At 56.0% G+C, this 26,169-nt stretch overlaps 12 protein-coding genes and 1 non-coding gene across 13 annotated transcripts; 5 read left to right on the top strand and 8 right to left on the bottom strand.

Annotated features, from left to right (window-relative positions):
* Positions 1 to 2,489: 2,489 nt before the first annotated feature.
* On the bottom strand, positions 2,490 to 2,990 carry VDBG_07555 (conserved hypothetical protein; the record flags this gene model as incomplete). Its single annotated transcript, XM_003002050.1, has 1 exon — positions 2,490 to 2,990. The coding sequence occupies one exon, from the start codon at positions 2,988 to 2,990 to the stop codon at positions 2,490 to 2,492; it is 501 nt and encodes a 166-aa protein (XP_003002096.1).
* Positions 2,991 to 4,076: 1,086 nt separating this feature from the next.
* VDBG_07554 (predicted protein) lies at positions 4,077 to 5,503 on the bottom strand (the record flags this gene model as incomplete). Its single annotated transcript, XM_003002049.1, has 2 exons — positions 4,077 to 5,161; positions 5,232 to 5,503. 2 exons carry the CDS (start codon positions 5,501 to 5,503, stop codon positions 4,774 to 4,776), a joined length of 660 nt encoding a protein of 219 aa, XP_003002095.1.
* A 559-nt stretch (positions 5,504 to 6,062) lies between these two features.
* On the top strand, positions 6,063 to 6,425 carry VDBG_07553 (predicted protein; the record flags this gene model as incomplete). Its single annotated transcript, XM_003002048.1, has 1 exon — positions 6,063 to 6,425. The coding sequence occupies one exon, from the start codon at positions 6,063 to 6,065 to the stop codon at positions 6,423 to 6,425; it is 363 nt and encodes a 120-aa protein (XP_003002094.1).
* Positions 6,426 to 7,220: 795 nt separating this feature from the next.
* On the top strand, positions 7,221 to 9,138 carry VDBG_07552 (predicted protein; the record flags this gene model as incomplete). The annotated part of the gene is made up of 4 exons (XM_003002047.1): positions 7,221 to 7,276; positions 7,374 to 7,558; positions 7,611 to 8,929; positions 9,094 to 9,138. 4 exons carry the CDS (start codon positions 7,221 to 7,223, stop codon positions 9,136 to 9,138), a joined length of 1,605 nt encoding a protein of 534 aa, XP_003002093.1.
* Positions 9,139 to 9,415: 277 nt separating this feature from the next.
* VDBG_07551 (CDP-diacylglycerol-glycerol-3-phosphate 3-phosphatidyltransferase) lies at positions 9,416 to 11,213 on the bottom strand (the record flags this gene model as incomplete). Its single annotated transcript, XM_003002046.1, has 4 exons — positions 9,416 to 10,376; positions 10,431 to 10,711; positions 10,770 to 10,841; positions 10,896 to 11,213. The coding sequence occupies 4 exons, from the start codon at positions 11,148 to 11,150 to the stop codon at positions 9,416 to 9,418; spliced, it is 1,569 nt and encodes a 522-aa protein (XP_003002092.1).
* A 268-nt stretch (positions 11,214 to 11,481) lies between these two features.
* VDBG_07550 (NADH:ubiquinone oxidoreductase 13.4kD subunit) lies at positions 11,482 to 12,210 on the top strand (the record flags this gene model as incomplete). Its single annotated transcript, XM_003002045.1, has 4 exons — positions 11,482 to 11,532; positions 11,600 to 11,705; positions 11,890 to 12,091; positions 12,159 to 12,210. The coding sequence occupies 4 exons, from the start codon at positions 11,482 to 11,484 to the stop codon at positions 12,208 to 12,210; spliced, it is 411 nt and encodes a 136-aa protein (XP_003002091.1).
* Positions 12,211 to 12,641: 431 nt separating this feature from the next.
* On the bottom strand, positions 12,642 to 16,660 carry VDBG_07549 (NAD(P) transhydrogenase; the record flags this gene model as incomplete). The annotated part of the gene is made up of 7 exons (XM_003002044.1): positions 12,642 to 12,673; positions 12,723 to 12,797; positions 12,845 to 13,812; positions 13,987 to 14,371; positions 14,422 to 14,874; positions 14,931 to 16,085; positions 16,154 to 16,660. The coding sequence occupies 7 exons, from the start codon at positions 16,251 to 16,253 to the stop codon at positions 12,642 to 12,644; spliced, it is 3,168 nt and encodes a 1,055-aa protein (XP_003002090.1).
* A 1,672-nt stretch (positions 16,661 to 18,332) lies between these two features.
* Positions 18,333 to 18,725, top strand: VDBG_07548 (NADH2 dehydrogenase 14K chain; the record flags this gene model as incomplete). The annotated part of the gene is made up of 2 exons (XM_003002043.1): positions 18,333 to 18,366; positions 18,487 to 18,725. The coding sequence occupies 2 exons, from the start codon at positions 18,333 to 18,335 to the stop codon at positions 18,723 to 18,725; spliced, it is 273 nt and encodes a 90-aa protein (XP_003002089.1).
* A 422-nt stretch (positions 18,726 to 19,147) lies between these two features.
* Positions 19,148 to 20,625, bottom strand: VDBG_07547 (translation initiation factor eIF-2B subunit delta; the record flags this gene model as incomplete). The annotated part of the gene is made up of 2 exons (XM_003002042.1): positions 19,148 to 19,966; positions 20,026 to 20,625. The coding sequence occupies 2 exons, from the start codon at positions 20,623 to 20,625 to the stop codon at positions 19,148 to 19,150; spliced, it is 1,419 nt and encodes a 472-aa protein (XP_003002088.1).
* Positions 20,626 to 21,816: 1,191 nt separating this feature from the next.
* VDBG_15163 lies at positions 21,817 to 21,888 on the bottom strand. Its single transcript has one exon. It is a non-coding gene; the product is annotated as a tRNA-Met (tRNA).
* A 196-nt stretch (positions 21,889 to 22,084) lies between these two features.
* On the bottom strand, positions 22,085 to 22,994 carry VDBG_07546 (conserved hypothetical protein; the record flags this gene model as incomplete). The annotated part of the gene is made up of 2 exons (XM_003002041.1): positions 22,085 to 22,408; positions 22,521 to 22,994. The coding sequence occupies 2 exons, from the start codon at positions 22,992 to 22,994 to the stop codon at positions 22,085 to 22,087; spliced, it is 798 nt and encodes a 265-aa protein (XP_003002087.1).
* A 343-nt stretch (positions 22,995 to 23,337) lies between these two features.
* VDBG_07545 (conserved hypothetical protein) lies at positions 23,338 to 23,921 on the top strand (the record flags this gene model as incomplete). The annotated part of the gene is made up of 2 exons (XM_003002040.1): positions 23,338 to 23,703; positions 23,754 to 23,921. 2 exons carry the CDS (start codon positions 23,338 to 23,340, stop codon positions 23,919 to 23,921), a joined length of 534 nt encoding a protein of 177 aa, XP_003002086.1.
* Positions 23,922 to 23,970: 49 nt separating this feature from the next.
* VDBG_07544 (armadillo/beta-catenin-like repeat-containing protein) lies at positions 23,971 to 26,162 on the bottom strand (the record flags this gene model as incomplete). The annotated part of the gene is made up of 5 exons (XM_003002039.1): positions 23,971 to 24,779; positions 24,835 to 25,584; positions 25,633 to 25,878; positions 25,929 to 26,042; positions 26,105 to 26,162. 5 exons carry the CDS (start codon positions 26,160 to 26,162, stop codon positions 24,439 to 24,441), a joined length of 1,509 nt encoding a protein of 502 aa, XP_003002085.1.
* Positions 26,163 to 26,169: the final 7 nt, after the last annotated feature.

Genomic DNA, 26,169 nt, shown 5'->3' with positions numbered 1-26,169 from the left:
GGCAGGCTACGGCCCTGCTCGGCGTCGCCATAGATGCACTCTAGGTTGTTGGAAGCACAGCGAAGAGCAAGGCTGGGCGCCGGAGCACTTGGCCTTGTGCGAGCGACAGGGGACGCACGCGCGGCGTATACGACGGCGCTTGGTACCGGCCTGGGTGAGCTCTTCCTGGGGGCAGGTCCTCATCGAGGTCCTCGAGTTCAGCGCTAGCTCCGCCGGCGTACGAGCAGGGTAGGTCGAGACGCTCGCAGCGTAGGCAGCCAGACTGTCGGCGATCACATTTCACCTAAGAGAGAAAGAGCGCGCGCGCGACGGTCAGCAGGTGGTGAGCAACATGGGAGGATCCACGACCATCGCCAGTGCAAGCCAACACCATGTGTACACGAGACAACACAAGCCCAAGACAAGGGCAGGCCGAGACAAGGGGCAAGCCGAGGACGGCAGGCGGAAGTCGGAGTTCGGTGGAGAGCAACAGGAAAAGGAGCTTACCTTCCGGGCCCGACATTGGCGGCAGGCGAGCGGAGGCTCGGCGGATGAATGCTGGGGCGGGACGAGATCCGGGGGCATGCGGCCGCTGCCTGTAGAGGAGGGGGTTGTTGAAGCCTGCTGCGGCAGCGAGGGCTGGGTCGAGGCCATGGCTAGGCTAGGCGTCAGCTTGGACATGCGGCGCGTGTGCCTCGTGGAACCTCAATGAAAGGTTGGCGCGCTCACGGCTGCGTGTGGGTTTGTCCAGGAGTGTGAGGAGAGATGGGGGACGTGACGATCGGTTGCATGATCTGATCTCGGAGAGTGGTGCGATGGGTGCATTCGGCTGAATGAGGAGTTCTGAATTGTTGTGATGTGGAGGTTGGGACGAGACGATCCGAGGATGTCGGGAGCCGTGCGAAGGTCTCGATTAACACTGCTCTGACACACAGAATCCCGCTTTTGTACAGTGCGAGTGGCTCCGATCCGACCGTTCCGAGGCCGAGTTCCGTTTCCAGTCCCCTCCGTCGTTGCACAGACTCCGTTTGACACGGCTGCGGTTCTGCTGGAGCCGGAGAGAGAGCAAGAGACACCACAATGCGACATGACCCCCTCCAGCCTCATTCCCCTCTTCTAAGCCCCCAGAGCACGAGGCTGAGCCACTCGATGCTCCGGAGCCAGGGTTGTCCATGGCAAGGGCCTCGCATCTTGATGCTGGGGTTTAAGTACATGTCAAAGACTGAGACACACTACCCCTGGAGCATTGAACAAACCAGCGAGGCAACTTGATGAGGATGTACCGAATGAGATCTGCATCTATTGCTTGATGAGCCTACCTTATCCATCTGATTTCACTCCCCATGCTGAATCCTCAAAGAAGACACAAAGACGCTCCATCGGCTCTGCTTCACTTGGTAGCCATCTCAACAGAGTGGCCGTACGTACAGGACTGGCCACCTAGGTGCCTATGCCATGATACGTAAGGTAGTCTCTGTCCTTGAGAGGCGCGACAATGAACACCACGGATCGCAACGTCCGCCATCCCGCCACATGGGTCTCGCTCCCTCCGTCACATGTCCTACACCGATGCAGTTTGCGGTACATAAATTTACAATTTCTACGGGAACCGCGTGCTTGAGCAGACCACAGCAACTGGCGCCGTCCTAGCCATCAAAATCAAGCCGATCGGTGCCTTGGACCCCTCAGAAGCCAGCATGATGCAGTATGCTGCAACAAACGGCATCCTGGCTCCGAACGTCCGTGGCGTCTATGACATTGTAACCGCAAAGCCCATTGCCCGGGTGCTTGTAAGCGAACGGGTTCCCAGTGCGCCTTTGGCTGATGTCTGGCTGGACATGAACGACGCTGAGAAATCCAACGTCGAAGACCAGCTCCGCACGCAACTTGCTCGCATTCGCGCCTGTACGCAACTGTTTATTGGGCGAAACAGGCGCCAGCATACACGCAATGTTTTTGATCGTCTGCATCAGACATATTTTGGGCCGTTTGCCGACGAAAAGGCATTTGACAAGTGGTGTTTAGCCCGTCTCGCCGGCGGCCCTTTCGTTCGCTGGAAAGGCAGCCTTTCTTGGAGCGAGAACGACGTGATTCTCCTGTTTTTTTTTGGCACTGACACGCGGCGATCTAACCCCACGAAATATCCTGGTGCAGGGTGACATGATCACGGGCATCGTGGACTGGGAAAGAAGCGGATTTTCCCCCCGAGTACGCCGAATATGCGTTCGCTATGGGGGACAGTCACTGAGCCATGCAGAAAAGCCAGGGAATCTCTCTGTCATTCAAGTACATACAGGGAACCACTATGTACTCCACAACATTAGGTAGCCAGCACAGCTTCCCCATTATCATCATCCGAGCAGTGCAAGCCTGCCCCCTTTTCTCATCCGACTATCCCGTGATCCCAGATCGCGTGTGTCTTTCTCTCTCTCCGCCAAATATGCTCCTCAGGCTCTCATCTCAAACAAATTGCGAAATCATGAATGTTGCTTCGCCAGCCGCCTGCCGGCTTAAGCGGTAGAGGCGTCAAACTGCAGGGCAGTCGAAGCCTGGCCGGCCGCCTCCTTGTCGGCGTTGATGTTGTTCTGCAGCTTCTTCTCCTCCTCCTCGAGCTTGGCGGCGACGTCCTGGCCCTGCGCGGCCTGCGCCTGCAGCTTGAGCTTGGTGGCCGTGAGCTTGAGGATCTTGTTCTTGGTCTTGCCGTTGGCGAGGGCCTGGGCCTCGTCGCCCGTGGCGGCCTCGATGGCCGGGTTGAAGGCCTCCTTCTCGGCCTGGTTGCAGATCTGGTTGACGCTGTTAAGGAAGTCGAGATCCGCCTTGGCAACGGTCGAGAGGTCGGCGGGCAGGCCGGCGAGGGCGTCGAGGGCCTCCTGCTCGCCGTTGCCGGCGACGCCACCGCTGATGGAGATGGCGTCGTAGGTGGTCGTCGAGAAGACGGTGGCCTGGCGCCTGGCGAGGGGGCTGGCGGCGGCGAGGGCAGCGAAGCCGACGGTGATCATGGAGAACTTCATGTTGACGGTGGGTTGGGTGGTTGTTGTTTGGGGTTTAAGAGATTTGGCTTGGTAGGCTGATAAGTGAGAGAAGACTGAAATGCTTCAAGGATAGTTTTGTTCTGTAAAGGTGGATGAAAAAGAGAGTCGCTGACCCGAATAAAGAGAATGGTAAAAGTAGTACTTTGAAGAGATTCGAGCAGCACAGCTGTCAAGGAATGGAAGTTAAAGTGAGAAAGATGATGGTGGTGAGGATGGAGAGACAAGAAGAACAATTGACGAGAGGTATTCACCAAGTCTTAAATATCCAGACGATCTGGTCGATCGTCATGACTGTACTTTGGGCCTTGAATAGCAATGCCTCACCTCCATCACGCAATCCATGTCAATGTCACGCTCATCGGACGGCAGGCCTGGCAGGACTTCACACAATCTTCCTCTGGCGTCCGAGAGCCTCACCCTGACGTTGCAGCAGCGCCTGGCACTACACCACGTTGAGCTTCAGCAGCGAGACGATGTCCCCATTTGGGGTTGACAGACCTCAGGCCCTTGCGGCTCTTGGAGACCCTGGCCAGGAGGAGGCCCACCATCAAACGGTGCGTTGGGTGCTGAGACGAGGTTGAGTCCAAAAACAGGTAGCGAGCTTCGATCTCCCGGCCGAGATGGGCGGCTTTCTACTCCTCGCCCGATTCGGCGAGGCCGTTGAATGGTGGACTTTCACAGGTTGCTAGGGCCAGCCTCCTGTGGGTTTCATGATGTGAAGGCAGATCAGACGGATCAGGAGCAGGCCGGGTGGTGTCTCGTCGCAAAATAGCTCGCTAACCCCTACCAGGAAAGGTCTGCTGGCATACTGCGACGTTAGGATCTGGGTCGATGAGATGCGGGCACATCAGACGGATGGCTCGCAGGCCGAGCGGGTTTATGCGATGAGCCAAAGGTCGAATTGATGGTGCGGCACATCATGGAAATCAATTATGATCTGGTGATCACAAACTCGATCGACCATGGAGTGAGTGAGTTTGGATCGCAGTGAAGGAACACTGCCGATGCACCCACAGCACTATCACCACTGTTCGTTTCACAAGACGCCCCAACGGCATACCTATGTAGGTACCTTCAGCGCGCTACTTCAGTGCGAGGGATGTTATCTTGGGATCAAATCTGGCCAAGCTTTGCCAACATTAGCGCCCGCTGCTCACCCTAAACCCTCCGGGGGTTCTTGGGACAGACGACGGGCACGGGCGGAGAGCCGAAATTGACAAAAGGCCGCCCATGATCAGAATACAGAGAGCCTCCTGTTGTTTCACGACCCCCGACATTGGCCCAGCCCCCAGCCAAAACATAAGCATACCCAGCCTCTCTCCACAAGGAGAAGACCCTCCTCCTGGCCCCGTCTCCTCCCCCGTCAGCCCCTGAAGCCTCTGCGACGCTTCACAATACAATGTGTGTCAACCCCGTTTGGATATCGGGCTCAGGGCAATGGGCGCGCCGCGTGCTCGTCAAGGGTCGGGGGCTCAACACCAGTTCCCATGTTGCCCTGCCAAAACACCAGCACGGCACTAAAAGCTGGTCTTGGCCCTGGTGAATTGAGTTTCTCGGATCACAGACGAAGCAAATTGCTGGGCCATCGTCACATCACCTCGTCTCACCTGGTCAAGCTGCCAGCTCGTCTTCGCCGTCCCACCAACAATACCACCCGACTGGATCGGCTTGATGTCCTTTGAGCGCCAAGTTGAATAATTTCATTGGCATTCATCTCATCGTAGCTCATAATACAAAGTCGGTCTCATCCCAATCACAGTTCTCACAACACAAACGCGATAAGCCCCACGAAACCCCCCATAACCCCCATCACGATCCCTAGCTCTGCCCTCAGCGACCCAGCTCCTGAACACCCATTTTTGCCGTTCTTCGTTGAGCTGCCCCCGTTGCTGCCGCTACTGTCACTATCGCTGCTTCCGCCGCCACCATTACTCCCGCTCTTGCCCGACGCTCTCTTGCAAACTCCGTTGCTATCGCTCGTGGCCGACGGCGCTGACGGTGTTGTTGTCTTCTTCCCGCCTGAGAGCTTTTCCGCGCCAGATACGATCGTGATGGCCGTGAATGAACCTTCCCCTGTCGCAGTCGATGTTGCCTGGGCGTTGATGTCACACACGTCGCCATCGTCCGCGTCGCAAGTGAATGTCTCCGATCTGGTCCGTCAGTAACGTCTTCCAATCCCGACCCAGGCCTTCGAAGCAGTTGAGCAAGGAGAGAACCTACCCAAATTGGATCTTGACAGTCTCGGGCCCTTGCGTCAGGGTCACGCCCCGAAAATCTCCGCAGCTGGACGGATACGGCGACTTGAACACCGATGTGCACGCGAGCAAATACTCCGTCGAGCTCTTCTCCGGGACTGCCGTGATGACAGACGCATAGATGTTATCGCCGGCTCTAGTCGTGCGCGAAGGCAGCCAGACGGACGTCTTTGATGTGGCAGCCAAGGCCTCGCCCAGCACCGCCAACGTGGCCAAGATCTGTAGGGAAGGCGCCATGATCGGGTCTTGTTTGCAGTGAAGATATGACAACCTAACCATGCATCATTCCGTCTCGGCGCCTCGGCGCGCAGTTATATACTTCCAAATCGCCTTATATATACGCGTATGGCCTCAGTTTGTGGTGGAGGCCTCGCGCAAAGGGAAAGACACCGTCATGTCCCTTGTTGAGAACTCAGCCCTGACGAGCAGCGGCACAGCACCTACGGAGATTTGGTGGCGGCAGCTCATTGGTGATGCGAATGCAGTGCATCTCGCCTGCATAGCCCCCTGGTCAATCCTGGGGGCTTTGACGGATGAAGAACAGCCATATACGTCAAGCGGGAGGTGGTCTGCCTAATCTGGTCTCAATTCGAGTGACAATGTCGTCAGTGCTGGCAACCCCAGCCTGATTGCGCGGAAATCTTGCTCGTAGCTGCGATGATCTCCTCGACACAACCTCTGATTGACAAGAACCTACCGTCATTTTCGACTACGGAATCTCGATGCAGGTGAGACTTTGCCGCTTCACAGATCCACCATAATTTGGGCACAGAAAACTCACTGTTCGATCGCCGCCATGGCCGAAGTCGTCGGCCTCGTCGTCGGCCTTGTCGCTCTGGTGCCGCAATTGACGGCCGGCGTGAAGATGCTGCGCCAGATTCGCAACGCAGACGACCGCTTCCCTGTTGAAATAGACAGGCTTGCATGCGATCTCGAACTGCTGGTCACGTTCGTCGAGGCGCTGGAAGCCACGCCTGGCGTCACCGAGCCGGTTTTCCAGCGTTGCTGCGAGTGCTGCACGCAGATTGCCCAAGGCCTTGACAAGGTCAGGGGCATGGTCTCTTTGGTGACGACGGGTAGCAAAAGCAAAGAGTCATTAGGAAGATCACGGGCTTGCCGGGCTTGCGGACCGCCGTTGAGGCTCTGCAGCAGAATGTGACTAGAGCACAAATGACCATGATGATGTACGTCAAGTCCCGCAGCGGACGATCAACAATGCGATCGCAACGCTGAAGAGGTTGTAGGACATCTCACTTGCCATTACTCGCCGGCATGAGCCGGCTTAGTCTTGCGCCAATGTTACCAACACCTGTGCCTTCGCCAGTCATTGAGGACTCACTGGTGTCCTCATCCACACAAACGCTGGACAAGATAACTACGCTGGGCGCAGTAATGGGCCATGCAAATTTGGCGAATAGGCCTCAGCATCCGAGATGCGGCAGTGGCTCGACGAAGCATTGTCCTTGTTCCTGTCACCGAACGTCCAAGGTTTCTCGGCGCTATTGGGCGCTCGAGTACATCGCTTCCCCTACACCCTGTGACTATTCCAGGTGTCAGTCCACCGTCTACGGCGCCAGCTTTAGAGTCGCATTGACTCAAGTTGGCCTTCACTGGTCGGTCAATTTTCAAGCATACATCGCTCAGGAAGCAGGCAGCTTCACATTGCAACCAAGTCTTGTGCTGGAGAGAACTGTTCCGTACAATTCTCCAGGGTTCGATTTACTAAGAAGGTGTAGTAGATATGGTTCGGTGTCGCCCGAAGTAGCTCAGCAGCAGCTCCTCAAAATGGCACGAACCGATAGCTCGTTTAGAAATCATGTCAATCCATCAGGCTGGTCGTATCTTGAGGCTAGTAACATGTCACTACAAGTTACTAGATAGCTCTGCTGAACTATCAAAACAGGCTCTTTTGTATCTCGAATGGTCTCCGAGATTGCATGAACAACAGATCACCATGATAAAGTTTTTCTTCACAGAACTAAACATTACGAAAGGCTTATATTCTCCACGGTTAGTCTCGGATCTTCTTAGGGGCAGTTGCTGTCGCGTGGCGGCTTGAGACCTGACGTTGATAACGTAGCTTGCTGCCGCGACTGGCCAACTTCAGCAGACACAATTCTCGTAACAACTTGCTCAAGTGTCTGATCACCCTCGGCTTTGACCCCTCGGAGAGTCCCGCACCAGCTGCTCGATTTTGGCCTCGGCCATCCTTAGTCAAGATTGGAGGGAAGCATGCCGGGGCTGATCCATTTTCCCTAGAGCATCTCGCCATTCTTTGCCACCTGAGCCCCGGTGAGTCCCTATCGGTTTGATCGCAGCCCAATTCTGACGTGTTGTGCTATAGGCTTCGCCGAGATGACGCCCCTCCACGAGGCTGTCCTTCTCGGCGCGGACGGGCTTGTCGAGACAAGGACCTCTCGGTCGCCGGCTAATGAAAGGAACTTCCTTGACCAGACACCTTTGCATCTGGCTCTGTCGAACATCAGACATATGACAGCGCTCATAAGCTCGGGACATGATGTCAACGCCCTCGATCGGTTGGGCATGACTCCCCTCATGTATGCTGGCATTATGGGACTTGTCGACGCTGTCCTTTGGCTCCTCGACCGTGGAGCGGATGCTTCACTTCGGGATACCAAGCACAAAAAGCTTTTCATTGATTTTGCAGCTTCTCGCAACAACTGGGACGTTATCATGGCCGCTCTTTCAAAATTGGAAACACGGTCAGACAACGACACTGGCTGGACCTGGGCGCGACACGCAACTATTCTGCGTCATGTGGAGTTTCCGGATCACACAAGGCTGCGCCTAGGTTTCAAAGACTTCCTCGCGATGTGCGACACGCCAAACTTCATCTTCGACCATAATGGCCGTCGCGGAAACACGTTGATGCACTTCGTGATCACTCCCGAAGAGGTGCAAACATTGCTAGATCAAGGTTTCACACGTGTAAACCAAGCAAACTCAGATGGCCATACCCCTTTCATGCGGTCATTGAGAAGGCACCGTGAGCTGCCCACAATCCTGCCGATCCTGAACGCCGGAACGGACATTCACCACCGAGACAATAACGGCCACACGGCGCTCTGGTACGCCTTGTACATGGGTACATTCCAAATGGCCAATTGTAGCCATGACAACGGCTGGCGGACACTTCACCATCTTCTCCAGTGCGGCATTGATGCGCTTTCTCTGGACAACTGTGTATGCCCGTGTTCGTCAAACGGATGTTTCCCATCCGGCATTCTACACTGGTCATCGTTATATTATTCACAACCGACTGATATCCCGCGGCCGTTATTTGAATGGCTCATCGTTGTCTTGGAGTATCGCGGTTCGGAAGAAGCGAAGACGATTCTGCTGTCCTACATCAGGAGGGCCAAACACGATGAGTTGGGCTTGACTCACCTCTGCTGCACAAGATTCCCGGGCAACCCCCCAATGGATGGTCATATGCCGCCCCTGCCAAGCGACGATGTTGACGATATCCTCACAGAGGAGGAAGAGCTCATCGATCTAATGGAAAAGGAAATGGAGGAAGCGAAGGCGTTGAAGTACGATCAACTCAGAGAAATATGGTTCACCCAAGTGAAAGAACGCCTTGATGCAGCTCGAGCAGACGAAGTCTGGGCAAAGCCTGGAAAGATAAAAGAGCAACCACCAGTATGTACAGGTCACGATTTAAGGGGGTTTCACAGCGATACTAACGCGGCAGAAGACCCGCTATCACTACCTCAACCCCATTGGGAAGCAAGTCGCTGCGTATAAAGGATGGATAGACTTTGAATTCGAGTGTCGTAAAAAGTATCTGGAAGACGATCCTATAGGAAACAGTTGGTACGAACAAAGGATCTCCCATCTTCGACATCTAGTTCAAGTCATGGGTGTGAAGCCTGAAGAAGTATCGGAGCATTGGTATGGGCTCCCTAACAAAGGCGCAGAGGAGCTGTTCTAGCTGGAGACGCACTCGACATTCTTCTGATAGCCTTTCCTGTATAGGGCTGGCATGGGAGCACAGATTGGAGCGGCGCTCGCAGAAACTCTCAAAGGGGAAAGGGGCGAGTTCATACGCGCCTTGAAGCAAGGGTATTGCGCAAGTTGAAGGGACGACGTATCCAGATATCTACCGGCCAGCAAACCGGGGACCCTCTACAGAGCACCACCAAGAAGTCTCACAATCCGCATCGCGGCCTTGACCTTCCACCCAACCTGCCTCTCCTCTGTCTCGAAGTCTTCCCTCGTCGTAAAGGTCGCATACTCCTGCAGCCAGGCCTGCTCCTCACCAAGCCTCCTCTTCAGGTCCTGATCTCTTGTGACAACCAAAGCGCCCGCCTCGAGGTCATGCGTGTAGCTGCGGTTCGTATAATTGGAGCTGCCGATCGATGTGACGCAAGGTGTTTCTTCCCCAGGCAGCGTCACCCAGATGCCCTTGGCGTGGTAACTCCATCCGCCAGGCGTGCCGACGACGCCGCGCCGCCACTCCTTGAGCTTGATCGAGTCTTCCGTGCCAGCGGAGTGCACAGCGTGCGCAAACTGGCGCAGGTAGTACGTGTATGCGCCTGGCAAGAGACCAGCGACGCCAGGGGCATTGAAGAAGCCGTTGGCCTCCGGTCCGGCGGTGATGACGACGTTTTGCCCTTCGGAGCTGTGGGCCGCAATGAGGGCGGCCTGAAGTGACCGGCTCGGGTTGAAGTAGCCGGCTGTGAACGTCCACGTTGTCTTCTCTTGGCGCATGAAGTTCAAAAGGGACCTGATAACCGGTTGGTCTGTCGACGCCCCTGGCTGGAGAAGTTGTGCCATTTGCGCCGTCATGTATACTCGCGTGTCCTTACTCTCGTCATGACTTGGTGTTTTCTTAGGCGATATAAGGCGGGCAAGCGTGGATGATGTTGTCTCAACAAACTTCTCCGGGCTGTCCAAGGGTGATAGCGTCGCATTGGTGACTGGCCACGCCAATTCGAACCCAGCTTGTTCCCTCGTGGGCTCGACAAGAAAGCTGAAGGATGACACGGTACGGTGTATGTCGTAAAAGTAATCAGTAACGGCTTTGGAGGAGAACAGGTGGTATCGGTCCTGGCGGTTCGTGAAGTAGTCATTCGACAAATTGGCTCTAGGCAGCGTCAGCAAGCGGTTGTTGTACACCCGCTATATCATTAACACATACCCAGACAATATAATCTCGTCATCGACACCGTATAGCTTCATGTGCTGAAGTCCCCAACCCTCGTTGATCCGCCGAGGCATGAGCTTCTTTCGCCAGCCCGTCAGGTTGGGAGTATGGTACATTCGGATCTCGACCCTGTCAGGACCGAACTCGGTGACAAGGGGAGCCAGGAGCGAGGCGCATGACTGTTTGGGGGCCTCGCGCGTACCACGGAGGGCATCGGTGAGGATGTGCAGCTTGAGTTCGGGGTTCTTGCGCAGCGCCTCTTGTATCGTTGCGATCTGCCGTCGTTCAGCAAATCTTCAGCCGCAGGTTCGGGACAACTTCGTTTTTTCCTACCAGCTCTCTCTCTGTCTTGCCAATGTATAACGTCGACAGGAAGATCCGGTTCTTCGCATTTCGTATCCTTCCCTGTCCAGTCTTCTGTTAGCCGTTGCGTCGAGGTTCCGGCAACCACCTACGCACCTTGAGCGTCTCGTAGAAGTCAGCAGGCTCCCGAATGATCTCGATCTGCGAGCCATTGATGTCGAAGCTCGGCGCAAGCTCGTCCAGCTTGTTCATGAACGAAACAAGCGGTCCCCCGAACGGGCTGCTGGACACCGGTGCCGCAGCCGCAGGCGTCGAGTAGGCGCGTGTCTGTGGGCTCGCATACGAAGGCCTCGCCCTCACGACGGCAGCCCTCACCTGTGACGCGCACCGCGGAGTACTCCGGACAAACATGATGGCAAACAGTTGCTGACACTTAAAGGAAAGAAAGACGACAGTTGCCAATTCGGCAAACGCGACAACGGTGAGCCTCTTCTCCCCAACACTTCGCGGTTAGACATGGGTTCCTCACACACCCACCCCTGCCCTTGGCCTTTGACCGTGGGGAAAGGCCTCTGTAAAACGCGCCCGCCAATTGGCCCGAGCTGCCTTATGTAATCGTCCAGCACCCGGGCATCATCGCCAACCTCGACTTCGACCTTCAATTCCCGGACAAACCACCCTCCACCACGTATCGCACCCCCCTCCAACCCACCAACACGGTCAATTGACCCCCGCCGCCGCCATGTCGACCATCACCCGTACCGTGTCGAACCTCCGCAAGGTCGGCATCAAGGTGCGCCGCATCCCATCCCGACGTGTTCCCTCAGCAAACGACAACTGACGAGATGTGAAAATCACAGGACTACTTCCGACAGATGCTCTACATCGGCGACACCAAGGCCGGCCGCCTCGTCGGTACCGACCGCGCCGGCAACAAGTTCTACGAGGACATGGACGAGCTTCCCCGTACGTTGTAAACCACCTCCCCAGATCACCTAGCCTCGATCCGAACGCGACCGCAAGCGCATCACTCTCCCGCCCTATGCCGGCGAGAGCAGCAAGAGATCTGCTAGGGCCCAAGGGAGGAAGAGAGCCAGAGGAAACAAGAGAAGAACGCAAGGCAGAGGGACAGACAGCTGACACGGCACAGTTCGTACCCGCTGGGTCGACTACAAGAAGCACGACTACGACGCCGCCACCATTGAGCCCGGCTGGCACGCCTGGATGTCCTACATGATCGACAAGCCGCCCGCCGAGGACCCCCTCATCCGCGCTGGTCTACGCAAGTTCGAGAAGCCGCACCCGATTCCCAACTACACTGCCACGCGCGGCGCCTTTGTGACGTACAACACGTGAGTGGAACGCCGCCGCCGCTTCGAGTTGAGGCAGCATGAGTGAGTGATTGCTGACTGGTTGCAGGACGAAGCCTAAAGTGAGGACGTGGGAGCCCAAGGCCATTGCAAGGCAGTGAGCGGTTTTCTGGCGCAGAAAGGGTGTATATAAACATTCGTGGATACGGATGAATCGAATTCCTTTTGTTTTTCACCTTCGAAGCTACTCGCGATGGTGATGTGATTTCATAAGCGACTACTCAAAACAGCACAGTATATTGACAGCAGTTTGCGATATCCAAGGAAGGGCTACTGAAATATTCCTTCGAGAAAGCGCATCAACGAAGATGCAGTATGAACGACTTGACCACATGCGCTTCAGAATTGGCATAACGAGCAAAGAAATCGAATCATGGCGAGCGAGAAGAGAAACGGAAACGGCAAAGAAATGACCGCCAAAATGCAGCAGCTCTACAACCCGGAAAAATGCGCAGCTCTAACGCTATGCGTCTAGCATTTGATGCGCCTGAAAATGCGTCCCACAATGGTCGGCAATTTGGTAGCAACACATCTAGACACGCGACTCGACCGCTGCTTTGATGGCTGCGCACCGTTAGGATCTCTCTGGTCGGACAATTGGGGGGGGCCTTACCGTCGCAACTGGTCTTGGCGTCTCCGAAGAGCATACGGGTGCCCTCCATGTAGAACATGGGATTCGGCACATCAGCTGTATTCCTGTCAGTATGGAATACTCTACGTGTTTGACAAACTCACCATAACCACTGGCCATGCCGCGTTTCATCACAATGACCTGCTTGCTCTTCCAAGCCTGCAGGACAGGCATGCCCGCGATGGGGCTGCCCGGCTCCAGGGCAATTGGGTTGACGGTGTCATTGGCGCCAATAACGAGGACAACATCCGTCTCACCAAAATCGTCGTTGATCTCGTCCATCTCCAGCACAATGTCGTACGGTACGCTCGCTTCAGCGAGCAAGACGTTGCATTGACCAGGCATTCGGCCTGCCACAGGGTGAATGGCGAAACGTACATTGATGCCCTTCTTGCGAAGCATTTCGGTGATCTCGCTGATGGCGTATTGCGCCTTGGCGACTGCCATGCCATACCCAACTACAATGATGACATTTTCGGCGTTGACAAGAGCCTCGGCCGTGTCGTCGACCGAGGTCTGCGTAATGGCGCCTTCAATCTTGTACTCGCTTGCAGGCGCTGAAGCAATACCACCGAAAAGCACATTGGTCAAAGATCGGTTCATGGCCACGCACATGATGTACGATAGAATGGAGCCTGAAACGCCAATCAACGCACCGACAGTCGTAAGCAGCGAGTTATCGAGCATGAATCCCTCGGCTACCAGAGCGAAGCCTGAATAGGCGTTCAGTACTGTAATGATGACTGGCATGTCAGCACCGCCAACTGCTGCTGTCGTCGTGTAGCCTTTGATGAACGATAGCAGAGTGTTAGCGCCAAGAGCTGCCGCCGCGATCATGGGAGATCCAGGCGCCATCGTTATAAAGGCACCCATGGTGGCGACGTTGGTGGCGAGCATGCCAGAGTTGAGAAGATGGCGTCCGGGAAGCATGAGAGGCTTCGACGACATCTTGCCAGCTAGCTTCATGAAGGCTACAATAGACCCTGTGAAGGTGATACCACCAATAAGCACGCCGAGATAACCAGTGACGAGATGAAGTGTGGAGATGTCGGCTTCGATATGGCCCATGATGCTGCCGATAGATGTCAGGACAGCTACAAGGCCAACAACTGAATGAAGAGCGGCGACGGTCTAGGGGAGGCCGGTAGGCGTAATCCGCTTGCCAATCAAGAAGCCAGCAAGACCTCCAATAGCTGCCAGACCACTGAACTGGGCCAAGACATCAGGCGAAAACCCAACAGCGTACAATGACGCCAGGATACCCGATCCCACACCTAGGATGCCCAGTATGTTGCCCATGCGAGCTGTTGCCTGGGAGGCAAGACAGGATAGCGAGCTGATGCACAAAACAGAGCTGACCATGTAGCCGGCCTGAACTAGACCTGCAGCTCCAGTTGCGGCAGCCGCGACAAAGCCACCGCCAAAGACAGCGGCAGGCACAGCATACAGCCAAGGATACTCGGGAGGATCTGTTGGTCGCTTGAACATGTCCAGCATTCGCTTCGTGATAACGAAGCCGCCCGAGATGTTGACGAAAGCTAGCAGTACAGACAGAGCACCAAATACCTGGGGGATGGTCTGTGGGAAGATGCCGCCGCCCAGCACGAAAAGGCCACCAACGCCAACCATGCCTGCGACCGGTGTCAGCCTTTGTCATTTGCGTGATAGAGACACCTCTTACCTGATATGGCATTGGTAACACTCATCAGCGGCGAGTGCAGAGCCGGAGCCACGCCCCATACAACACGATAGCCGATAAGTGAGGCGAGCGAGAAAGTGAACAGGTTGCTCATGAAGAGTGGGCCTGTGACAGTACGAAGAGCCAGCGCTGTTCCCATGCCAGCAGTCACCGTAGCAACCTCTCTGGAAGTCTTCTGGAAGGGCGTCACTGCAACAATCTCGGCCTCCTTCGTGGGCGAGGCAGCTTGAGCCGGTGCTGGGGGAGGAGCCGGCCTGGGAGGTGGCGGTAAAACCTCTCCTTTCTGGGTGACAATGGCACCGCGAACAACTTCATCAGAAAGATCGATTCCAAATTCCTTATCTTTTGGCGCCATCGAGAGCAAGAATTTGGTGGTGTTGTTCGAATACAGCGTAGACGATTGGGTAGGGAGTCTCGACGGCAGGTCAGTGTAGCCTGGGAAAAATTAGCAGTCGTGACGAGGTAAACCGCTTGTGCGTTAGTTGACATACCAATGATCTTGACATCCTTGTAGACAGTCAGCTCTCCGGGCTTCGTCTTTTCACAATTCCCTCCGGCCTCGGCAGCGAGATCGACCACAACAGATCCAGGTTTCATCAGCTCAAGCATAGATTTGAGGATGAGCTTGGGGGCAGGCTTCCCGGGAATCAGGGCAGTTGTAATGATGATGTCGACCTCACGAGCCTGTTCGTGGAACAGCTTCATTTCAGCCTCGATAAATTCCTTGGACATCTCCTTAGCATAGCCACCAGCGCCAGAGCCATCTTCCTTAAACTCGACCTCGATGAATTCCGCACCAAGTGACTGGACTTGCTCGCGAGCAGCCGGTCGAGTATCAAAGCCTCGGACGACGGCACCGAGTCGCCTGGCAGTTGCAATGGCACTTAGGCCAGCGACACCCGCGCCAATGACGAGTACCTTGCAGGGTGGGATCTTGCCAGCGGCGGTGACCTGACCAGTCAGGAACCGGCCAAAGTTGTTCGAAGCCTCCAAAACGGCTTTGTAGCCAGCAATGTTGGCCATTGAGCTCAGTGCGTCGAAGACTTGGGCACGGGAGATGCGGGGAATAAGATCCATGGCGAACGCTGTCGCTTTCTGTGCAGCGAGCTTTTCGACAATGGGCTTGTTTTGTGCGGGCTGCAAAAATGAGATGACAGTTTGCGACGGCTTCATCACCTCGATCTCGGCAGGAATGGGGCTTCGAACTTTGAGAACAATGTCGGCACCCGTCCAGACGTCATTGGCCGAGTCGACAAGAGTTGCACCAGCTTCGTGGTAGACATCATCGAGGAAGTCGGCCTCGGTGCCCGCGCCGCGCTCGACGAGTACCTTGGAGAAGCCCTTCTTGAGGAGCAAAGCCACGTTCTGAGGAGAGAGCGCGACGCGGCGTTCGTTCAAAAAAATCTCTTTGGGGACGCCGACGGTGAGTTGACTGTACGGAACGGAGTGAGCGACTGGCAGCTCAGGTTCGGCTGCCTGTCCAGGCGCAGGCGTGCCTGTCACGACAGAAGCATGGCGGACGAGTTGGAGAGACTTCGTGTGGGCTGGAACGATAGCGTTTGTGCGGCTCGGTTGCAAAGTGCTCTGCCAGCGCGTCGGATGGGTGCTATGGATGCTGGTAGATCGAGGCGTGGGCAAACTCGCATCTGTAGCGAGAACATCAGTACAAAAGCGGACACCAAGTCAAGCGCGAAAGCAGAGTTCGCCGGCCTACCCGTGACATTGGGCCATGATCGCAAGGCGAAAATCCCAGTGGCAGACGAAGTACAGACGGCATGGGCCGTTGCCGGCCGTAGAAGGGCGAGCGATATCATGGTGGACTACAAAGATCAGGCGTCCAGGCTGAGGAAGCCAGAGTGACGAGCTGAGACGGAGGCGTTCATGTGTGGTTCATGCAAGTTGTTGTCAATGAGCACGGAAATCGATGACACCTAGCGACTGAGGAGGGGCCGAAAGGAGACGGGGAAGAGAAAGAAGGAAAGAAGGAGTCTAGGACGAGATTGAGTTCGAGTTCGCACGAGGGAGAGCTCCTCGTCATCCGAGTGGCAGATCTATTACCCCTCAAGCCAAGGACAAGGAGTCAAGGAGGGGTTTGTGCCTGGGCTGCCGCGCGTGGCAGAGGGGCGTTTTGAAGCTCAAAGGTGACGGCGTCGGGGCCGCTGAAGCGCGATTGGACGGATCATGTGGCAGAAGATGTGCCGTGGGAGCAAAAGGGGGATCGACCGTTGGAGAAGGATGCAGCTGGCGCGGCTGGAATGGGATGGTGTTTGGAGGAGAGTGGCCCTGGATGAAAGGAAGGGAGGGTTGGCTGCCTGCCTGAGATACTGGATGTATACCGAGAGACATTCTTGCCCTGAGGATACAACCATTGGCACAGGCGTCACTGGTCACCTGTGCCGCGCCCACCGCGACCGAGCTCCCCGGGAAGGAAGTGCAGCAGGTGGGGAAACGCCCTTGGCGCTGCGCTGTGGATGTGCGGGGTTAGGCAGGGATGGGCAAGAGACAGTCCTGTGGGTGTGGGTGTGGGGGGAAAGAGCACCTTTGATGCTGCTGCTGCCTTCCATTCTCAGGTCCGCCTGCCTATTGCTCTGGGGAATCCTGCTGCGAGGTCGCATCCAGACTCACCTTCCCATATGCCCTGTGCCGCACCATGTCTGAGGAGCAGTGAGCAAACCTGCTGTGGCACGTCGAGAGGCATGCCGATGATGCAGCGCAAGACGTTCACCTGCAGCGGCGGCATGCGATGTCACCTCAACAGTGGTGGAAAGATCCTTTCGGCCGGCAATGAAGACCAAGGTGCAGGAACTCCTCTGTACACTGGCCATCACGGTGTTGAGTTTGCACAATGAAGCACATTGTCCAGCCAACTTCGAATTACGGACGCTGCTTTTCGCACGGGCACAGAATATGGCATTGTAACGCCATACGAGTGAGCCGCCTTTGGACCAACTTGACCTCGGCTGAATTTTGGCGGCAGATTCGACTCGAAGATCTTGAGGACTGACTGATACGCCCATTTGGCCTGCACGGCAAATCACGCATTGGGCCCAGGACAAGACCCCGTTCATGCGCAAATCACAGAGAATTAGACGAGACAGGCGTGGTCTTGATAAATGTACGTTTAAATATGTTTTGCCTGCATTCTGTACTTGGGATTACAAGTATCTGGCTTGTCGTCTGGTGACATTATTCGGTATGTGACGGGCACTCTACCACCTCGGTTTTTACTTTGGGCAGCGTACGTGACATTGAGGTTTTAGCGGGATTTTTGAACGGAATACTTCTGCATCATTCAAATCATGAATTCTTGTAGAGTAAGGAACTCCGTCTGCAGAGTCCCTATTGAGTACCCTATTGTAAGCTTTGAGATGGAACTGGATCTTACGTTGATTACGAACTGAAGCACGCCACACTCAGGAAATTGACCAAGATGGTGCTAAAGTCTCACACATAACCTCAAAATATCAAATCACCTTCATGTCCACGACAGTCTCACGATGGAAGCAGTTGCTACAACACCCGGACGGGACAAAGCAACCTCGGGACACCGAGAGTTGACCGAGCTTTGAATGTCCAAGTCCACTCGGGGAATTTGATTTCACCCCCTTCCCATTTGCCAATCAGGCCCACTTCCCCCTTCACCGAGCTCATCTCGGTCAATGCATGCACAGCGGACACCCTGGAAAAACACTTTTCGCGCAGCTCCGCCGAGAAACCACAGGCCAATCGACCCAAGCTCAATCGAACCTCACCATCATACCCGCGACCACCAAACGCACGAAACCACCCACCCCGACCACAGCCGGCGACACTCGCGCCCTCCCAATCGAGATCCGATCCCCTCCAGCTCGCCGCCTCCGAGTCAACACACAACACGCATACAAAGGCCCATCATGGTCTCCCGCATCCTCTTCTGGTCCGGCTTCGGTGCGTCACAATAACCCAAACTCCTCCAACACGCCCTGTCACCTTTCACTTGATCCCGCGGCCCACGCCCCTCCCCGTCCGCATTTCACACTAGAGCAGCTACTGACCCGGAAACTGCAGGCTTCGCCGTCCGCTTCTGGCAGATGGGCATCGAGATGCGCCCCTTCTTCACTCGCAAGACCCTCTGGCCGTACCCCATCTACACGGCCGCCGGTGGCGCCTTTGGATACTGGCTCCAGGGCGTCGACGACAGACAGACGGCCACGCTGACGGAGCGCAAGGCCGTGCTTCTCGAGAAGCGCGCGCGCAGGGCGGAGAAGGAGGCCGAGGCTCCCTCGGGCGCGGCGCAGTCTGTTTGAGTATTAGGTCGAAGGCGAGGGAGCGACGATCGAATGGTTTTTTGTGGTGGTGGAAAAACGTGCCGCACGGCAGGCAACGCCGCTTGACGGATCAATCATCTCGTCGGCCCAATGGCAGCGGCGAGTGTAAATATGGCTCTGGGGTGTGGAATTGAATCTTTGAATGAACTGCAGCACGAGTTCGAATGACTAAGTGGCTTCGAATATGATGGATGGGCATCGAGGGGGAACGACATTTTGCACATGTGTAAACTTGGGATGAAGTTGAGTGTCAAAGGGTCGAGATCCCCCGACAGCGGTCAATTGGGCATCGAAATATTCCGCCAGACGGCTGAAGACCTATCGAACTCCAGACAGGTTGACCTAGCTATCACCACCAACACAGCATCCCCCAACGCCTCCAATGCATCGTATCCCCGTGCTTACAATTCCTCCAGCTTTCGCAAGATGGCAGCCACAGAAGATGTCGCCGTGTTGCCCAGCTCTGTGATCACTGCCGTGACGTGCTTGTCCTGCGTCGTGTCAAACAGCAGCCTAAATCCGTCGTTCGAGTTGTTCTCGGGGTCAATCTCGTTGTACGTGAGTGAGTCCATTGCCACCCTCTCGGTAAAGTTAATCGTCTCTGACAGACCGACAACCTGGACGCCGAGATCTTGCGCTGCGATCGCCACATCGCATGTTCCTGCCCTCGCGTACATGGCTCCGTTGCTGAACATGGCCTCAGCTCCAACAAGCACCATGTCGGTGTTGGCGAGATGAGCGCGCAGGGCGTTGAGACCGGGCACGTAGATGACCGAGAGGCCGTCTGCATGAAGAGACTTGGCAAGCTCTTTGCCCGTGAGCTCAAAGGGGTCGTCAATAATTATGGCAGTAAACTGTTTGCCCTGCTCAACGTGAGCGTGACGGAAGGCGCGTTGAATAAGAGGGTGATGAGCATAGGTGAGAATTGTCTCGCCATCCGTGATGAGGGCGGCGGCCGTCTCGATTATGACCTCGTCGGCGAGGTGAACGCGCTCGCGGAGGAAGTTGTCAATGGACTCGTGCAGAAGCTTGCGTGCCTCGTAGTCGGGGAGGTCAATGTCGATCTTGCTGATCTGGAGCTTGAGCCAACGCACGGCGTTGCCCATGGAGAAGCACATTGGCCGACATGCTGACAGATACTCAACTTGCGGGTTGAGAATGTGGGAGGTGAAGTGTCTGGAGAAGGTGTTGCCCTGAGGCGTCGCATACGAGTCGATGACCTGCGTAGGCGTGTCAGCATGGTGATGCGTCAGTCAACGTGGCACAATCGGCGCCTCACCTTCTTAAAGGCAAGCAGCGTGGCCTCAAGCCGCGCCGTGCTGTCGCTCACAGCAAAAGCAGCCATTTGCTGGCCGAGCAACAGCATGGCCGGATGCACGTCCTTATCGGCATGGGTCAGTGGTGTCCTCTTGGCCACGGACAAGTGGCTGTAGCATTCTGGTATCGTCGGCTTGACTTCCTTCACGACAGGCACCACGACGGCGGCCTGTTTCGCCTGCTGCCCTCGCGCGCCCGCACCGCCGGCGGCCTGGGGCCCGTCCTGCTTCTGCTTTGATTTTCCGCCCTTCGCGTCGCCGCCCACCTGTGCTTGCTGGCCTCCAGGCCCACCGCCGGAAGGAGCAGCTGCTGGCTGTGCTGCTTTTTGCTGGGCTCTCCTCGCCTGCTTCTCAGCTTTGGCCTTTGCCTTCAATTCCGCGCCCGAAAGCTTCTTCTCGCCCTCTGCCGCCGGAGCTCCTGTGCTCTTCGAGTCCTTGCCGCTCTTGGCAGGCTTGGCGACGGGTGTCTCCTTTGGTGTTTCCTTCGGTTGCTCAACCGTTACAGCAGCAGCCGCAATCTCGTTTTGCGAAGCGCCGGGTGCATGCTCCCCCTCGGTCGCCATATTTTGTGTGTCTGACGGTGCGCTGCACTCTAGAGCTGTCGTTGCGTCGAAAAAGTATGCGTCGATGGGAGAAAGCGAGGGGTTCCAGAGGAAGTCGCACCAGGTGTGGTGTGCTCGCTAAAAGGGTCCGATGGAGGAATAAAAACGTCTTTCCGTAAAAGCTGTACAAGTACAGTCGTAGGTCCAGGTGATCCAAGAAGATACAAGAGCTTCGTGAGGCGTTGATTTTGTCGCGCTGGAGCGTCGAGAAAGTGGTTGTCGAGCTGAATTCGGAAAATTGAAGGCTGAGTCACATGGATTTGTCGCACCCAATGCTTTTGCTGGTGGGAGGGGGGAAACAAGTCAAGGACCCCGCGTTGGTGGGGCCGCTAGTGGGCAGCTTCACAGCCGCCGCGACCTCACCTTGCACACCCAGGACGGCCAGGGTTACTTCTGATGGTTGATACCATCATCTTGAATATGAAACCCAAATCTCGAGCAAAGAGGTCTTCTTTTTCTCTCTTTCATTTTGGCTCCGTGGTCTCTTGTTGCATCATTGTGCAATCAACTCTGACTATGTCTCGACCGCTGCTCTGCTCCAAGTTTTCATGGCGTGGCATAATCATAATCATGTCGAGCTCTCGACAGAATGCACGTCGTGAACTGCGCAGCTCCTAGTAGGGGGGATATTCTTCTGCTGAGCCTAGAATTTGAGACTATCAGTACTGTTGACCGAGCTTAAGACTCACTCGTTGTGGCCAAGCATGAGCTGAAAACGGAGAACGGCTTCTGGGTTGTGACACTAGAATAAGGTGCAATTTTCAAGAATATGCAGCCCAACTCGGCCCATGTGGCTGAGAAGAAATGCCCTCGAGATTGGTTGACCTTGCACAATCAGAAGGCAGCTGCGCAGCGCGGCCGCATCTCAAGTACTGTAGGTCATCGAGTGCCCGAACAACAGAACACGAGCACGGCTAACCTACCAGGAGATGGAAGAAGTAGCACCAGAATTTTGTAATGCGAACAGCTATGCTGTGTTTTTAGTTGGAAGATAATGACCAGAGAAATAACCCTGAGCACCCATACATGACCAAAGAATACTAAAAGAACGTGAATTACATGATGAGAAGCATATGCACTTTGTGAGCAACGATACGCTATGGGAAATGACACAAAAAAAGACAACAGAGGGGAAAAACAAAAGATCTATCTTAGCAACTGGACGTTTCGATCGTCCGACCTCCGGGTTATGAGCCCGGCGCGCTTCCGCTGCGCCAAGTTGCTTTGTTTGATGATTAGTCATCTGATGTCTAGACTCATGGCCCGGCCAGAATCATGGCAAAGGATGTCCAGGTAGCTTGATGCTACTACAGACATAGTTCGCATGATAGAAAGTGTGTCCTCAAAGTCCCAGTGTATTTGCAAGGTGTCCCCATCTGTTGACGCGACCAAAGGGAATCTCCTCTCAACTCTCAGCCCCTTACTGAGCTTCCTGAGGGGTAGCCTCCGCCTCTGCCTTCGCTTTGCCCTTGGCCTTGACCTCCTCCTTCGGTGCCACACCTTCGACATAGATACGGAATGATTTTCCCAACTCGCCTTCTCTCGCCTTCCTCTCCCTGGCCCCCGGCACCTCTGCCACCGCCGCCCCAACGGCCTTGACGACGGCCGCCATCTCCTCCTGCGTCGCCTTCCTCGCGCCCTTCTTCTTGGCCAGCGTCACGTCTACCCGCCACCCCTTGCCGAGGAAGTCCTTGAGCTTGCCCATGCGGATGGCGAGGTCGTTCGCCGCAATCGCCCAGTTGAGCTCAATCTCCTTCAGCTTGCCCGCCTGCTTCTCGCGCGCCTTCTTCTCCTTCGCCTGCGCCAGCAGCCGCAGCCTCTCCTCCTGCGCGTGCACGATCCTGCACAGGGCGAACGGCACCTCCGCCCGCGCGGGCCGTGCCTTGGCCGCCTGCCCATCGGCGCTGGGCTTCTTCGGCTCCGGCGGGGGTCGCCGCCTTGATCATGCGTAGCGAGTAGCCCTCCTCGAGGTCTTCGATGATGGCGCGCGTGAGAAACGGGCCTTTGATGCCTGTGGCGTCGTCGACGAGCATGATCTTCTTGTCCTTGATCTCGAGGTCTTGCGGGAGACGGTCGGGAGCCACCTTGCCGCGCCGGCCGCCGGGGCCTGTCGGCCCTGCGGGACGGGGAGGCGCCGAAAGGAAGCGTGTCGTAGATAACGTGCGGAAAGCTGATGGACGCGTAATTGAAGCTGACCAGTTCTTGCGAGCATGGGCGCTGGCGAGCGCGAGGCTTCGTGATGCCAGGGTTGTTTCAAGAGACTCGAGGGGAGACACGAACACCCGGTAAAGGGCCGTCTGGCTGTTGTAGACACATCTTGCTGTCTTCATGTCGTCGAAAACCCGTCGTAGCCGGGTCAGGAATGGAGGATGCGCAGAGATAATGACCGTGGTACAGCAATCAAGTTCAGGGCTGGGAAGTTCAAGCTTCTCGGAAGCACCGTGGCCCATGGTAGCCGTCGGAGGCTCCTAACGTCAGAGTGGGCCCTGAAACCACCCGTCCGAACCAGTCAGAGTGCTCAATCGCAAAAGCTCTCCTGGTCCAAGGTCCCATTCTCGGCCTCAACTCCCTCTCATCACTCATCTGGTCGTCAGGGTCACCTTCATCACATCCCCTCTCTCTTTGCTCATCCAGACAAACCTCACGCAGCCCGAGCATGTAAACCCCGCAACCATGGCCCCCGGCCCCTTCGCCCGCTTCGCCGCGCGCCAGCCCGGCCGCAACTCCCTCCTCCTCTTCCTCGGCACCTTCAAGGCCCTCGCCGCCGCCCACCTCCTTATAGACTACGGCTACCGCACCGGCCCCGCCCAGGGCGCCTCCATGCTCCCCACCTTTTCCATCTTTGGCGATCACTTTCTCATCTCGCACCACCACCGCCGTGGCCGGGGCATCCGCGTCGGCGACCTTGTCGAGTACAGCATCCCCATCTTCCGCAACAGCCGCGGCATCAAGCGCGTTATCGGCATGCCGGGCGACTACGTCCTCATGCATACGCCGGGGGCGCCCGTGGCCGAAGGCGCCGAGCCCTACATGATGCAGGTGGGTGAGCTTTGCTGATTCAGGACCCGGCATCTACTGACAAGTCACAGGTTCCCGAAGGCCACTGTTGGATCGTTGGCGATAACCTGCCTAGTTCGCGAGACTCGAGGACCTTTGGACCACTACCCCTCGCCTCTATACACGGCAAGGTCATAGCCAAGGTGTTGCCTCTGAAGGAAGCGGAATGGATAGAGAACCCTTTAGATGAATCACATTGAAAACACAAATCGTGCGTCTTCGTCACATTAGTGCTGCTTTAAGTGTACATCAGACGACACGCGAGTCAATTCCTTTGGCTCTCGCAAAGCCGCTCTAATTACAACTGCCTATCACGAAATAAGCGCCGGGTGGTAGGGAACCGGCCAGCTCGGCCGTGAATCCATCACCCCCCGCGGAAGAAGACAGACGACGAGCCAATCCTGGTCGCGGCCATAATGCATATCGCAGAAAAAGAGGAAAGAAAAAAGACAGGGCAGGTTGCATCTCTCCTTCGACAACCTCCACCATACGGTGCATATTCAGCTCCATAACTCTCATACAAACAAACCAGTCGCTCCTCCTAGAATGCCGCCACACCAGAAAAACAAAAAAAAAGGTAAAAACAAGAGCTCACGCAATCGGTATAGTAATGAACGCCAGGAACTCCTCCTCGCCATCTGGCGCCTTGGCCCTACGCAGACACATCCCCCAGTTCCGAGGAAGGAGAAGAGATTTGGCACTTGCAGCAGGCAGCTCTTAACCCTCAATGTGGGTCTTTGAAGTGCTCTGTCCCAGAAGCTCGAGGCAGCGTTGCGCCAGCGTGACAACCTCACCCTCATCGTCGTCTTCGAATTCGTGGTCTGGCTCTACCTGGCGGTTGGCCGTCTCCTTGATTTGGTCGACAACATCCTCAGCCTGACCGATGAGTTGAATCAGAGCCTTGTCCTCGGACTCAAGGAGCTGCAGCAGGGTCCAGATCGCGATGTGCTGGAATGTGGCATCGCCGCTCTGCAGGAACCTGGTCAGGTAGCCGTGAATGCCGCCGTGCGGGTCTTTCCAGTCTTGGACGAAGACGGAGTAGTCACCGACTAGAGAAACTGATTAGTAACCCGTACCACATAAATGCCGAGTGTAGGGGAACAAAGTACGAACCCTTGGAAGACAGGTTGCCGAGCGCAGCGGCACTGTTGCCCTGAACTTCGATGCTCGGCGAGCTGGTCAGGGGGATGAGGACTGCAAATACGCCCAGGTTGAGCAAGTGACTCTTCAGCTCGTCGCTGAGTGCGAGGACAGCGATCGCCGCCGTCATCTCGGACTGGACGGTGACCGGCACATCGAGAACGAGCTGCTTGCATTTCTGAACTGCACCAGCCTCGAGGACCAGCGCCTTGTTGCGGTCAGAGCTAGCAGCCAGGTTTCTCAAGGTCGAGATGGCGTGACACTGGATTTCCTCGTTATCGGTAGATCCGAGGAGGTCAACGAGGGGCTTCAGGAATCCGGCTTCGATGATGGGCGATTCGTTCAATGGGTGAATAGAAATGTTGCGAATGCAGGCAACGGCCGAAAGAATGAGCGGGAGGTACGATGACTGAAGGAGGCGCAGCAGAGGAGCCAGGCCATTGGAACGGACGATATCAAGCTGGTACTTCTCATCGGAAGCCAAGTTTCGAAGAGCAAGTGCTGCCTGACACTGTACTTTTGGCGAGGACGAGTCCATCAGGGCGACCAGCGACGAAACCAGCTTGGTCTCGCTCTGGGCTAGCTTGCGTCGGTTGTTGCCATCGACGGCGATGTTGCTCAGGGCAGTCGTGCAGTAGTACTGAACGTCGACGTCGGAGGAGGACAGGAGCTGAACAAGAACAGGGATGGCGCCGGCGTTAACGAGTTGTTGTCGGTTCTCGTCTGTGATATGTCAGTGTCTGTGGGGAAGTGGCCCAGAGGGACACCTACCAGAGTGCGTCATGTTGAGGAGAGCACCAGTCGCATTGCGCTGCACTCGCATGTCCTTGGACTTTGCCAGTCTCGTCAGAGGACCGAGGGCGCCGGATCGCGCAATCTTGGCCTTGTTGTCTTCATGTGTCGCAAGGTTTGTGATACACCCAACAGCGTTGCACTGGACTTCAACGTTGGTAGAGAGCATTTGACGAATCAGAGGTTGCAGGCCACTCATTTGAACAATGAGGACCTTGTTTTCCGCTGGCGGAGGGTCAGTTTGCGCACCGCAGACTTCGGCCAGTCACACTCACTGTTGACGGCCAAGTTGCCGAGCGCGGCGCTGGCAGCACGTTGGACCTCAATATCGGAGCTGTTGAGCAAGAATAGAATGGGCTCGAGGGTGTCGCGGTCGACCTCTCGGACATCTGGGAAAGATTCGTCAGCACAAGATCTATGCTCCTGGGGAGACCAGGTCGGCCAGACCGACACATGTAGATCAGGCCAACAAAGATTGGAAACCCCAGGGTGGTGAGCGGTATCCACATGAAGAAT

Source organism: Verticillium alfalfae, genomic scaffold (assembly GCF_000150825.1).
Source record: "Verticillium alfalfae VaMs.102 supercont1.10 genomic scaffold, whole genome shotgun sequence".
NCBI classification, from domain to species: Eukaryota; Fungi; Ascomycota; class Sordariomycetes; order Glomerellales; family Plectosphaerellaceae; genus Verticillium; species Verticillium alfalfae.
Note: the sequence above shows the minus strand (reverse complement) of the source record. Positions and strands in the feature narration are given on the sequence as shown.